The sequence below is a fragment of the Argiope bruennichi genome, chromosome 7 (genome assembly GCF_947563725.1).
Source record: "Argiope bruennichi chromosome 7, qqArgBrue1.1, whole genome shotgun sequence".
Lineage (NCBI taxonomy): Eukaryota > Metazoa > Arthropoda > Arachnida > Araneae > Araneidae > Argiope > Argiope bruennichi.
The window spans coordinates 72,654,165-72,669,063 of NC_079157.1; the positions used below are offsets into that span (position 1 = coordinate 72,654,165).

The 14,899-nt window shown below is 27.6% G+C and overlaps 2 protein-coding genes across 3 annotated transcripts; both read right to left on the minus strand.

Moving 5' to 3' along the window:
• Positions 1-208: 208 nt before the first annotated feature.
• On the minus strand, positions 209-5,469 carry LOC129976762 (39S ribosomal protein L35, mitochondrial-like). 2 transcript variants are annotated; one of them, XM_056090498.1, is made up of 4 exons: positions 5,319-5,404; positions 4,266-4,449; positions 2,100-2,232; positions 209-640 (listed from the first exon to the last, which is right to left on the minus strand). In XM_056090498.1, exons 2-4 carry the CDS (start codon positions 4,366-4,368, stop codon positions 283-285), a joined length of 594 nt encoding a protein of 197 aa, XP_055946473.1. In that variant the 5' UTR covers positions 4,369-4,449; positions 5,319-5,404; the 3' UTR covers positions 209-282. The 2 variants fall into 2 exon arrangements, with proteins under 2 accessions (XP_055946473.1, XP_055946474.1); XM_056090499.1 differs by lacking the exon at positions 4,266-4,449 and having other exon boundaries at positions 5,319-5,469.
• A 1,872-nt stretch (positions 5,470-7,341) lies between these two features.
• LOC129975696 (facilitated trehalose transporter Tret1-like) lies at positions 7,342-14,743 on the minus strand. Its single transcript, XM_056088830.1, has 2 exons — positions 14,401-14,743; positions 7,342-9,719 (listed from the first exon to the last, which is right to left on the minus strand). The coding sequence occupies exons 1-2, from the start codon at positions 14,612-14,614 to the stop codon at positions 8,548-8,550; spliced, it is 1,386 nt and encodes a 461-aa protein (XP_055944805.1). The 5' UTR covers positions 14,615-14,743; the 3' UTR covers positions 7,342-8,547.
• Between the last annotated feature and the right edge of the window lie 156 nt (positions 14,744-14,899).

Below are 14,899 nucleotides of genomic sequence, written 5' to 3' on the forward strand. Positions count from 1 at the left end.
ATCTGATTTTTTGGTACTTTTGTATTAAACACATAATTATTCTCACACTCTTTTAGGCTCTTTCATAACCATTGTTTGCCAAAGGTATACAATTAATAATAAGCAAATATTAAAGCATATGAGCGACTGTTCTGGAGATACCTTTAATTAACCATCTTTCTATAAACATTAGATACTGCACATTTTAATGAATGACAAAAACAACAGATTGAGATGATTATATCTACAATAAATTTTATTTTTCAAAATAAGAATACATTACAGAGAAAATGTTCCAAAACATTATTTCAGTGGTCTATAAGGATAAACATAATCGAAATTATTTCTTTTATGGTAAGGTTCAAAGGGATCATCTAAGAAATATTTAGGTTTCTTCCAATAGTTTGTTATCATCCGATCCAACATCAGGCATTGAGTTTTAGTACAAACTACATGCTGTGTTAAATTATATTTGTCTCTATGGTTCCTTTTGTGGAGTCGCTTGTGACATCCAGCTCTGCGACGAATCCAAAGGCCATTGTGCAAGCGAAAAAACCTGGCTAGGACAGCATTAACAGATTTCTTCTTGCCAGTTTTTAAAGAATAGTTTGTAACATTTCTTGTTGGATTTGCATTTAGATTGTTGACAGCTAAAAGAGATCTGAAAAAAAAATGAACTGCAGCAAAATTCAAGGTAAAATTCCAAACAATATTTCGTAATACAAATAATTTATTGTTTGCATACTTAAATTACATAACCATATTTTAAAGATAGATGTTGAGAATTTCATTCTAGGTTATTATTACTTTATTAAATGAACCCAGAAAATCAATTACATGATATCCCCTTCAATAGAATTCACTTTTTTCAGTCATCAGGATGAGAAAAAAAAGTTTAAGTATATAAATCCCATCTATTTCAAGTTTATTAATACACTGAATGCTTAGGTCAATTAAGTGGGTTATATTTCCCAAAGAGCCATATTATTTTTTTCTTTTGTAATTCACATTCATTTAACATCAAGCATGGTGCATGACTTAATTAAATTGTTTTAGTTTTATCGTTAGATTATTTTGATATTGCTCATGTAAAAGTGACATAGTGTTCATCTATTTTATTAAAATTATATTTAAAAGCTGTCCTGTAGGTCACAATATCAAACACCCATACAAAATATCTCATAGTGTCGCTTAGTACAATGTAATATGGCCATGAAGGTGAAAATGCCCATCCCACATATGTGTACAACATGCTCCTCTGATTCATCAACTGTGGTGCCAATGTAGTATGCAATGCGTTATTGGACTTTTTGATATAAACCAGCAGATTTATAAAAAGTTTTTTCATTTTAATAATTATTCATCACATAGTAAAAAGATTATAGTATAGAAAATGTAACTATCTATTATAGTCACAATTCTTTTTTTTTTCAAAGTAATATTTAGATAAAATATTTCTGCATTAATTTCAATAAAGTTGAAACAGTAATTGAGAAATCTATCATCAAATTTGAGATATGTGATTCATCAAATACTTATTTAAGAAAACTAACATGATTCAGTAAATAATTATCATGACCGCTTTTACTACTAATAATCATGACACTTGTCTACTGTAAATTCTATTTTAAAAGTGAAGGATTTGAATACCAAAGACACTTAAAATGAATTAAAAACATAGTAAAAAAGAAAAATCAATGAAATTCACAACTAAAAAAATCATGCAAGTACATTAAAATGAAATATTTCTGAGCTATAAAATTTACTCAACACCGATATTCATATTTGCTAGTATATCAATGAAGCAAGACTATTTTTTTCTATTTTATTAAAGATGTTTTAGAATTATTTAATTAAGGCCTTTTATACAGGGAAAGAGGTAAATAAAAAGTTAAGAAAATAAAATTTAAATGGAAAGTCAGGAAATACTATTCTCAAAAGAAAAAAAAAAAAAAAAAAAATTGTCTATAACAGAAAATTTATAAATGAAATAAAAAGGAGAAAGTTGGAAATTGCTGATAACAGGAAAGTAACAGATGTATATAACAAATTAAATCTTACTAAATTTGCTTAAATTCTAAGCAAAGAAAATTATGTATCTAAAATTAATCAAACATTACCTAGCTGATGAATTCTGAGTAGAGCAAGAAGGTTGCATATTAATATGCAGTTGAGATACAACAGGAGTAATCAGTTTCCATGTTGAAAAATTACTTGATTTAGAAAGAATACCAGAAACAGGAGGTATCCAATCTAAAAATGATAATATTTTAAGAGTCATTAAAGGTTACAAAAATTTTATAAACATATTTGAAGTAACAAACATTTTGTCAACTTGATTAACAATATAAAAAGTTTACTTTCCACTTATTTTTCTGGAAAGGAGAATATTATAAAGTGAAATCAAATTTTGAATGTGTAAATCATATAATTTGAATTACCAAATGATTTTATGTAGTTTATATCATGACTGTAACAAGTTTTGTTTTTAATAAGGAAATTTTACACACATATAAAGATTTGTTATCTGAATAATATTTTAAAAAAAACATTAAGTAAAGAAAAGCATTTCAGTAACTTATATTCAGAAATCATGCTTAACTTATGAAAAGAATAACTGATGGGAATTTTAAAAAAAGAAAATATTTACAAATGCTCAAAGTATGTTTCAGCCACCAAATCCAAAAATATTTCAGTAAAATTTTTGGAAATTTGAAACTGCTCAGACATTAAAAAAATCAAATTATCCAAAATTTAAATTAAGGAAAACTTAAGCCCAAAAACTGCAGATTAAATATGATAGCAATGATTTATTTCAGTATGAGATCTTAATAAATAAGATAAGAATTATAGTTAAAAAATTTCTATTACTAAACACCTTACAGTACCAATTATATAACAATTGCATAAAAAAAACTAAACAGTACAATTAACACACATCAACATAGTATTAAAGAATGTAAAAAAATTTCCATTGCTTTTTTTGATTAAATACTGTACAACAGTAAATTCCTCAAGTGACCCGAGGACTTAACAACATCATTCATCTATAATCACTTATGTACAAAGTATTGATTATTTAGCTAATGAAACAATTCAGAAAATCAATCAACTTTTTAAAATATTTTTTCATTTTAATTTCAAATTAATCTAAATGAGTTAGAATTGTGGATAAAATATTTAAACAAAATTTTAATAGGAAATTCAAAGACCAAGAAACAAAAAAAATCCAAATTGCTGATGAATATTGAAAATGAAGTTTGAATTCACCAACCTCCAATGAATTTTATACATCACTATGCCCCAATGAGAAGACAAATTTTAGAAAGGAGTAAGTCAGAAATGTAAGTAATTATCAAAAAAAGAGAGGGAAAAACAAAATATTAAAAAAAATGTACACCCTTATTACTTTATTATCATCAGAAAGCAAGCCACGTCATTTTTCTAATGTATCAGAAATTAATAGAAAGTGATCTTGATAAGAATGGTCTATATTTTATACATAAATACTAATAAATGTATTTATGTATAAAATATGATACAAAATTAATCAAATTTTAGATTTGCAATAAAAAGGAAAACAAAATTTTAAGTCTTCCATGTAAAACAGCAGGAGTGTACCCTCCTCGAATTTTCTTATTTAATGCAATAACATACCAGATTTAATCATATCATATGAAAAGTAGAATCAAGAATGCATTTTGGATATCTCCCTACTGATGGATAGGATTTCAAATTTTACAGAATTGATCTGGATGCCAAAGTCACATACTAAATTGCATACAGGTAGTTCATCAGATTTTTAAAATTCTATATAGACATATGCAGGAATACATGGACTGACAATTTAGAAGAATCAAGAAAATTTGATATATATCTACTATTCCGTGATGCTAAATTTCATACATTTGATTGTTATGATTTTTGACTATCATATTCATGTATAAAAAAATAGTCCAATTGATTTCTCATTGATGAATTCCCTTGAAAATTTGATACCTATAATTTTATAATAAAGATCACAACTAAACCTTTTTTTACTTCATCACACATTTGTATTCACAAGCAGACATTTTGTAAATCAGAGGTCTAAAATATTTATATTTATCTAAAGACAGATCTTTTTTCAATTTGCACACTTATTATATAAGATATATAAGTATTAATTTTAGTATATAATTTTATTCATATAATTACTTCAATTTTATTTGAGACTATTCAAAAGTAAAATTAGATTTGCTAAATATATTTCAACATATTTTTATTTTTTATTTTAACATCCTTACCATATTTTGATAAGCCTGATTTGTGATAACAATTCTCGAACAAACGTGAATATGTTAGGAGCTGCGTTCTAGGCAACAAAGGTAGACTAAATCTGATTATCATGAGTCAGATTCATGGGAAGGAGATCAGATTATATATATATTGTTTAGGCACAGGCCACCTTTCATAGCTTTACAGGTGTCACTGTAACATACATCAATCAATCATCCTTAAATTATAATAGCAATGATTGGTGTAACAATACAATGAGCAATCTAAATAAAAGAAACTCAACTTTGTACTTATAAATTGTTTGCTATTAATATGCTATTTATTTTTAGATGTTTAATTACTACATTCCTTCTCATGACATTAAAAGTCAAAAATATATCCTTCTTTGCTTTAACAAGTACATTTAGATCAAAGCTGGCAAACTGTTTATGCTGAAGTTATTTCAATAACACTATTAACTATTTTATAATTAAAAAAAACATTGTATGTTTTTGTCAATAACCATCAAAACAATATAGTTCACACACACACAAAATTATTTACAGCATTAATACAACTGCTCAGATCTGATGCACATTGAAATAATATCTGAAAAGTATAGACAAAAAAAAAATATATTGATCTCACTCATTCGATAAATGAGATTAAATATTTATTATCATGCAAGATAAATGCCCAGAAGAGACAATAAGTAATATTACATAATATTCACTTTCTTTCAAAGTTTCCAAGCAATATTATACAAGGAAATGTCTAAATAATAAAGAAATGACTAGTACATACAAAAATTAGTCACAGAAATAAAATTTTAAAAAAATCAAACAAAAACAAGTATATACAGATGATAGTTTTATAAAAATCTTTTCGACTTCTACTATACATAAAAAAATAATAAACAGCTATTCTTAAATTACTATGTATTTAATACAATATTTTGCGAATGCACATTTTGCAAGAACTTTAGTCTGTCTTGTGGCGACAAATTGCGTTCATATTAGATTAGGAGATAGAAGAAATGAAAAAAGATAAACATATACTATCAATTACGGAGCAATACTTACTTTTAATGAGTTTTGATGAAATTGTTCCTAAGCTTTTCAACATTTTTTATTTAAGTATTTAAAGTTGAAGAATGTTTTGTTTACAAAATTCGAAAAAAATTCACGGACATGTTTTTCTGCATTTCATTTCAGTTTAACTGATAGGTTCAAGTTAATTATGTCTCCCCCCCCCCATTGCTATTAACTGCCTAACAGCCATAGTAGTAGCAATACATCGCTCCTCTCCCCTTTAAAGAATTATTCAAACCACTCGGAAAAACAAAAATGTCATAATACTAATGAATATGCAAATAATTTTTTCCCGATTACTGTAACTGAGAATATTTCGATAGTAGAACATTAGAGATTCTTTTTTTCTCCATTTTCTGTTAGTGTTCCCAAAACAGCTTCTTAAAGTACATTAACCACTCAAATTCAGCAATCGTCCTTTCTGTTTGAAATTAGCACCTATTTAACTTCTATTTAAAGTTTGAATTTCAAAATAAATATGTCTCTCCTACACCCCCGCACACACACAAAACACACACACACACAAAACACACACACACACAAAACACACACACACACATCAAATTCTTAGCTTTTTTGGCATTTCCTTCTTTTGTCCATAGTTTTTTTTAGTGTGACTAATTTACAAATACAATAGTCATCTAATTTCAATTCAAAATTTTTAAAAAAGGCAATGGTATTGAAGTTAGTATCAGTGAAGAAGAGCGTAATTTGTACTTCAATCTGCAAGTTTCTTTTCAAGCGATGAAGCATTTCAATATCTACTAACTTTATTGTCTATATTCTGTTGAGTCATTTTTTTTAGATTCTTTTATCACCATTTCGTGTTGCGGGAACTGTCCGCCACTGGAACTTTAGAATCTCGAATATGGACTAAATCACATCATTAGTTTTATATTGCCTTGCAACTTCTATCTAATTAATTCAATATTATTTTCTTTGTGCAATAAAATTACTTGTATTCGTTTATATTATTATAGTCTGATTGAAACTCTTTTGATGTTTTTGCCAGGATATATAGTTATTTAGTTTTATTTAAATTACATATTAAAGCATTTCTTAAAAACAAGTATATTTACAAATATGGTGAAAAAAAACCCATTATCGCTGAAAAAGTGCATTATGCCTGAAAATTTTCCACTCAATTTTTCATGCTTTTCATAATTTGATCAGAATTGTTATTTTATATGGCAAGGCTGTTTTCCTATTTTGCCTTTGACTTCAAAAGAAGTAAACAAACGCATTTTTTTTTTCTTTTGGGTTACCCAAAATATTAATAATTCAAATACAGTGAAAAATCAGATGATCGTGCCTGTACTCTATATTGTCAGATGAAGGTGTCTGTGCAATTATCACACAGTGTCACATTTATTTGTATGTTTAGATGATATGTACATTGTACAGTTATGTTTGTCGTATGACTGTGTTGCCATACATACTGACGTTTTTTCAAGCAGCTGTAGAATAGAACACTAAATAGAAGAATTGCTTTGTTATTGATCGTTTTGGAGATTGAGGAACTGAATAAAGGAATTAAACTTCTTTCAACTATAAGCTGATAATTTGGTTTCCTTTAATTGCGCTGGTGAGACATGTATTTTTTTAAAAATTACAAGTTTGAAATAAATAAGGCATCAAAATAAGGAAAAACTTTGGTATGTGTACAGGACAAGAGCATCATAGAGAGTTCAAAATGTAACCATTTGCAACTAGTATGTTTCTACTTCACATAACAAAAAGAAAAAAATGTGTGTGCATCTTGCTAATTTACAAGATTGGGATAGAATTGGCACAATATTCAGTTCTTGATTTCATATTTTCAATGCATCACGTGATATTACATATATTACATCAATTATGTAGCACAAATTTAAATATCTTCAAGTATAGTTCAAAATCATGAAAAAAAAATTCAAAACTATCCCGATAAGATATTAATTTATACTGTACCATAAATATTGTGTCAGATATTAATTTATACTGTACCATAAATATTGTGTCAGATATTAATTTATACTGTACCATAAATATTGTGTCAGATATTAATTTATACTGTACCATAAATATTGTGTCCATTAATATTTTCTCAGTATTGAAGTAATAAATTAATTTAATAAAAAAATTTCATCGTATGATTTTCATATAAGTCCTCTTTAATAAAGATAAATATTATACGTATTAATGCTGAGTGCTTAATCTACAAGTAATCTACAAAATATCACCAAAAAAATGTTGTATTCCTTTAAACTTTAGATAAAATGCCAATGTACTCGATACAGATATCTTTTACTATACAGAAAAATGCCATGAAACACAATTTCCAAAAAACATATTATCGAGAAAAATAAGAAGTTTTATCAGTTGCTTCTTTTAATGTTTATGCCTTACTTCGGAATTCCCAAGGCAGCAGTTTCATGGCATGATACAGATATAATTATTCATTCACCAAGGAGGATGAATTCTTTGATTCGTGTCGTATAAGGGGAAAAAAATGAAGTCGCATTTTTTCAAACTATAGAAGTACTTATATTTGTTCCATTGCTTACAACCTCTTTTGAAATTAAAATTATTGAATGTGTCTACAATATTTGTACTAAAAAATACAATAGATGAAGCATCAAATGAAGATATGTTGTTCAATTTTTACTGTTTTTGGAATTGGCAATACGAACATCGAGCTATTCTCAGAAGATAACAAGCAATTTGAATGATAATAACACATGCATAGATGAGAGAAGAAAGAAGATGAGATTCAGTATGATAATCAAATATTTTTTCTTTGATAAATTCTTCACGCTTTGTTCTTGATAAATTCAATGCTTCTTCTTTGACAAGCTTTAGATTTTAAGTATTCTTTAGCAAATTTATTTGTACAGTTTCATTATTTGTTTGAGTGATGTAATAATTTATGGTAATTTTGCATTTGATATTAGGAATTTACAATATTAAATTTGCTTTTTCTTTCGTTTTTAATCTTTTCTTAGTTCTAATATCAATATTTACATAATTCTATTTTTTAATTAACTTTTGAGAAACCAGCTTCGCAAAGACTGCAACTATCAGAAACTAAACTATGGTTGAAAAATAATTTTTCCAGGTTTTGAAGCTTTTCATACAAAGAAAATTGGAATATCGTAAAAACTGGCTTCTTTGAACCTAGGGTTTTCTCAATTAAAGAGGTACGAGCTTCAGAGTCAGTATTATGTATTTCACTGAGAAATTATGGACTATCGTTGATACTCGTATTATTTCGGAAGGAATTTTGTATATCATATAAAGATTTCCCTTTTGTTTCTGGCAGGCAAAACCAGCAAAATAAGCAGCCAAGAAGTGAAAAAATTCCATACACCCAATAGACACCATAATCGGAAAGAAAATATCTGAAATCATCAAATGTTTTTGTTACCAAAAACAGAAAGAGTGATGAAAATACTCCTGATATAGCTAAAACAGCACTTCTACAATGAAGGGGAACAAATTCGGGTGTCATTAAGTAAGGGATCGGTCCATATCCCAAAGAGAAAGATGCTACAAAAACGATAAAACTTGCCAAAGGAATCCAGCCATAAGTTTCAGTTTGCAAAGTCAGTTTTTTGGCTAAAATTCCATAAATTCCTAGGGTTATAAGTCCAACAGTTACAAATATACCTGATATTGCATATAATTTTATTCGTCCATTTTTGTCTAACAGAATACTTCCTACAGAAGTTGCTAGTACTTGCACTCCTGCTACTACAGCAGCAGCAACTGATGGATCGACAGAACTTTCAGCGCGTTCGAAAATTTCTACTGTATATGCCATCAGTGCGTTGATTCCAGAGAATTGCTGGAAAAATACCAGTCCGATGGATAAAACGATAGGCTTATATAATTCAGGTTTCTTGAACTCTCTAAATGAAACAGTATTTTGAGGTTGTTCTATGAAGTGTTGCTCATTTGCTTCTGAAGATTCCTGTAAAATATCTACATCATTTCCCTTCAATGTTCGGAAACTTTCTACTGCTTCTGAGTATTTTTCATTTGCAATGAGCCACGGAGGAGACTCTGGAATAAAATACATAAAGAATGCAGCTGAAGTTGCGAGAAAAGCGCCAACGATTGCAAGCCATGACCACATAATTGTTATTCCAAGCAACATAGCAATCAGAACACCGATTGTGTAAGATACTTGGTAGCATGAACATAAAAACCCACGGATTTTGATCGTTGCTATTTCAATCACATATGCGGGAACTGCAACAGAATACATTCCAGAACTAACTCCTGAAAGTAAGCGACCACTGTACAGCCAAGGTATAGTAGGTGCATATGCAATCATCAACCATCCTACAACAAGAGGTCCGGATGCACACATAAGTACTGCTTTTCTTCCTATTTTAAGGGAGAGGTAACCTGTAAGAGAAAAAGAAACACATCACATAGCCATTCTGAAATTTTCAAACTTCAGCTATGAAGAAGTTATTTTAATTAATATCTTGATGCTGAAATGAAACATTATCAATAACAAGCTATTTTATTCAACTACTCCAGAACTTTTTACGACCTTTTCACACTTTTAATGATTCACAAAGTATTATTACAACATCATACGAAGGCTTGACTTTAGATAGTTTTCTTAAATTGTGTATTGTTCTTATATAATTTCTGGGTATATATTGCATCTTAAAGAATCTCCATTCCGATTTAAAAACCATCTTAATGGTGAATAAGTGAATATGGTTTTGGAGCTCGAAGTAAATTTTCTAATTTTCATTCTTTTGTGACTCAAATTTTATTATTGAAACTTTTATGAATTACATATTTTTTTAAGCACACGTCTAGTTATGTGTGCATTATCTTAATTCTAAAGCTTAGAGCCAGTTAGGGTAATTTGAACCTAACGCAACAACAACGAAAACTTTACCAACACAAGAATGATGCATGTATTGTTTATGTCTATTTTAAAACTTAGATGTTCATAATCGACTTAATGAATAATTTGTACTGCAACAGAATATATACAGACAATAACTTTTTAGTTCAGAAGAATTAAAAATAAACTATAAAAATTATTTTTAGAATATAATTAAAAAAACTTGATGAATAATTTATGAGTATAATTATGAATTTTTGATGATGAGTTGAGATTAACTTTCTTGCTCAATAGAATCAAAAGTAATTTGTAAATAATTATTTTTAGAGTATAATTTTTTGAAACATAGCAATTTTAAATAACAAAAAGTTTTAACTGAATGCGATTTTTTTTTTTTTTGAAAAAAATTGAATTTGCTTATTCAGTTCTTCTTATGGCTTGCAAATAAATGATATTGAATTCATTTATTTTAATGAAAATCGTTTGCATGAGATATTTATCATCGTTTGGTTTTGTTTTGTTTGCGTCATTTTGATTGTGATTTTTTCTTTGTTAGATTAGAATTTTTTTCATCTAATAGAATACATTTTCTGCTTTTGCTTCCTAAAATGCAAGGAAATCTGAGTAAGATTAACAAGTTTTTACAATTTCTTGTTCCTAACGGTATATGTTAGATTATTATTTTTCCTTTTAATGCTATTCTCATCTTTAAAAATTTTCAAAATGGGCAACTCTTTAGCAATCTAAAGACGTTACCTAACTCTCATTGTCATAGATATTATTTTAATTATTTAATAAATTTAAAATTATTTTAATTTTTTAATAAATTTAAAATTATTTTAATTTTTATTTCATTTTGCATTTTTGCATTTAACATTTTTTTTATTATTTAAAACGCAATAGTTGCATAGTAAAAAATTCTTTTTATAGTTTCTATGTTATTTAATTATTAAAAGTAATTTATGCTTCTTAATAATTAAGAAAGTTTTTAGTTTAGTAGTTTTGAAATTTACGACCATAAATGTTATTGTAAAAGACTTAAGCATTGCATGCAAAGTCAAATATATCATCATTCATAAAGATGTTTAACTCCAGATAATTTCATGAAAATATTTATTTTATGCTCATAGAAGTATCAGTTTACGTACATTTATTTCTTATTTTCAGAAACCAATTCTTTTATATATTTAATTTATCAAATTATTCGATAAATAGAAAACTTCGATAAAGGAACGATAGTTTGTCCTATTTTACTGAATTGTATTTTTTAAACATCAATTACTCTTTAAAGAATTAATTGGATGCAATGAAGTAAAACAGTATAAACTTGAAAATACGCGATACATCTGTTTTCGTAAAAAATTATCGAGGAAAATACTTTATGTTGTCGCATTTTCATTTTTCGCGTATATAAAGAGTAACTATGGTAAACGTCAAAATATTCAATCGCGAGATTTTGTCTAGTCTCTGTGTTTATATTTCTTTGAATCCGAAGAGAAAATGTTTGGAATTATGTCTGTCTGTCTGTCTGTGAACAGGATAACTCAAATACAGGTAGAACAAGACAGTCGAAATATGATATGTAGTTGTAACATCACATTTGAAGATTTCTCTCAAAATTTGGGTGAAATCATCGGGAGGAAACCTGTCCGACCATATGCATGTGAACATGATAGCACAAAAACGAAAAGAACTATTTAGATGAAATTTAATTTACAGATTTATCATTAAAATAGTAGTTGTGTATTAAATTTTTGACTAAATGAGTAATGGAGTTGTAATAGCTCTAAAATGCAAGGATTTAGATTTTAAAAAATGTATTATGAGGTCTTGCGATTAATATTGAAGACCTATATCAAATTTTCGATGGTGGAGAAAGAAAACTGTCCAAAATGCATATTCTGCTTCTTTCGTAATATTACGAAGTACAAACATTGCATACTGCTTTATTACACAAATCAGAGATAGAGAAAGGAAAAGTCAAAGGGAAAAACACTCGCGCATGTGTACTGCTATAACTTTTGTGTGTTTGTGTCTTCCCTCCCTACACTATCTCACCCTAGCTATACATTCAGGAGATGCAAAGGATGATAAAAGAACAGAAATGATTGTGTAGGTGTACGAGAGAATCAAAGGAAAAACACTCTCTATGGTCTAAAACGTAATAATGCAGTATAAGTATTTTGCTGTGTTCTTTAATATTAGACCTGCCAGAGATGTAAATTATTATCGTATGCGAAACAGAGGATCTAAATTGGAGATGATTTCTTAATAGTTATCTTGAGTTACGAATTTTGATTGCAAGTTTTTGCGAGTTTTTCAGGAAAGAAGTTAACATAAATAAAGAAAAATATAAATATATATATATATTTTTTAATTTGAGGTTAACAAATGTTTATTAACAAATGGGGCAAGAAGAAACTTACTGATAGTTGTTTCTACACATTAGCTTATATAAAAACACATGTTTAAAGAAATATATGTATGCAGGAACAGTGAAAGCACACCATGCGGGAGAAGAAAGAAAAAAAAAAAAAAACCCTGTAAAATCATGTGATCGTAAGATTAAATTGATTGTTAATCTCATTACAAAAATCAAGATACCATAAACTTTTTAGAATCCCTTGAGGAGTGATACATTAGGATTCTCCTCATGAAATTTATACCTTGATGTGCCTTTTGCATTCAAGAATTTGAAACTATGCACTCCTGTGTATTTTCGTGTTAATACGTTATTTTAAGGTTTTTAGAACTTAATTAATAATTAATATGATTAAATTTTGTTTCTATACAGTAACACTACATGGTTAGGCATTTCAATAAAATTGATTTCAAGATTTCATAACTTTTATAATAATAAATTATAAATTAAAGACTAAAAAGGAGAAAAAATTTTACCTTTTAAGCAAAGCAAAGTTGAGTTTTTTTAAACACTGTTTCTATACTATTTTTAAAAAAATCAAGGTAAGTTTTTTTTTTTTTTTTTAATCATCAAAGCAAAAGATTTTTTTTTTTAACTAATACAATATTTTTCGTTGCATTGTGCAACAAGAAGTTTTCAGATATTATATATATGGAAATGTATATATTTTTGTTTTTCACATAGATGCATTTTAATAACCTTATTTATTGTTGTCGAAAACCTGATGTAAACATACCATGTAAAGTATGGATGGAAAGGATTGATTTTGTTTTAAGAACATATAGAGCTTGGAAATTTTAACATAATGGATGGCAGCTTAATTTAACAAAAAATAATGATATTGAAATGGAATAAATGACTATAATTTTTAAACTTTTTAAAATATTTTGATAGTATAATGATAACGGAAGAAGAATATGATTAAGCCTAAATTTCAGCCTCATACCGTCGTAATGTCCTTGAAGTTAATGCACAAAATATTAAAAATAAAAGTTTCCCCAAATACACTTTTTTTTTATTACCAAACTAGAAGGAAGAAAAGACTGTTGAAAATCAAAAATCCGAAGGTCAAACTCAAATCTTAAAGGCGTGAAATAGTGATAGAAATATGCTAACCAAAGAACTGCTTAGTAAATTGGAATTTTAATAAAATTAACTTGGTAAATTGACTTTTAATACATTTTAAATAAAATTTGAGGAATGTTCTTTTGATTGACTTCTTTATAGTATCGTTTCCTGTGTTTTTCTTACTATTTTGTTTTAAACTCCAAAATTTTGATAAAAATGCTTTCTACACAATGGGTTATAATAAAAACTTGTTTTTAAGTAGCTAATTACTCTTGTTTTTTCATTTCCTATTTTTTAATCTTTAATATTTTCCGTAATATGATAAACATAGGAAATCTATTAACAATTTTTTTCTCAAATTCAGTAGGTTTTAAAAAAATAGGAAGGAAATAAAATTGACCCATTAATTGATATTTATATTTTGAAACGTATTGTTACTAGGAGCGCACAATTTATAACATTTCTAACTTCTAATACACCAAGTAAAAAAAAATGATTACAGAGTTTCATATTTATAAATATGAAAAATCATGGAGTTAAACAAAAGTGGTTGATTATATAACGCTTTAAAGTATTTGGTAAAAAATTCCATAATCTCTATAGTTTCTCTATTATATGTATTAAAAAAATGATAACAGCCCCCTATTAACCTTTAAATTTCCCTTCATAACGGCAAGGGGGGGGGGGAATTCAACTTTTTCAATTTAGAGACAATTATATAAAAATTTTACCTGATAATAGGTTGCCGAAGATTGCAGCGATACTTGGTAGACTAGCAATCCAAGTAATTTGATTACTTGATATGGACGAAAATCTACTTCCAGATCTTTTCATATCGACACTGGCAGATGCAGTAAAAGCTGAAATCATGCCTAAGCCAACGATATTCAACAAGGCCGCCGTGGCAACGAAACGAACCTGCCATTCATTAGCTGATTCAGTCATTTTATTTTATAAAAATTTTCTTTTTATAATAATAATAAGTCTTTCACATGTCTCTTTGGTAAGTAATAATTTTGTTTTCGTTCATTTTAATCAAAATATTCGAAGTCCTGAATGTAAAAACTAGTTGAGTTCATGTCAATAACTGAAAAGTGATTTAAACTTTAATCTCAGGATTGGTGTTTGGGTTTATTGTGTTACTGAAAATAGTATTTAGATAAATTTGATAAGGAAACAGAGCGGGAAGAGTTATCTTATCAAATCCATGTAGCTTTATCGAGTAGCATT

Coding starts and splice junctions, on each gene's coding strand:
- LOC129976762 (XM_056090498.1), bottom strand. CDS start 4,368: ATGATAATCAGATTTAGTCTACCTTTGTTGCCTAGAACGCAGCTCCTA. Junction 2,233..4,265: donor ATCAGGCTTATCAAAATATG/GTAAGGATGTTA, acceptor TATCATTTTTAG/ATTGGATACCTCCTGTTTCT. Junction 641..2,099: donor ACTCAGAATTCATCAGCTAG/GTAATGTTTGAT, acceptor TTTTTTTTTCAG/ATCTCTTTTAGCTGTCAACA.
- LOC129975696 (XM_056088830.1), bottom strand. CDS start 14,614: ATGACTGAATCAGCTAATGAATGGCAGGTTCGTTTCGTTGCCACGGCG. Junction 9,720..14,400: donor CTTCGGCAACCTATTATCAG/GTAAAATTTTTA, acceptor TTTCTCTTACAG/GTTACCTCTCCCTTAAAATA.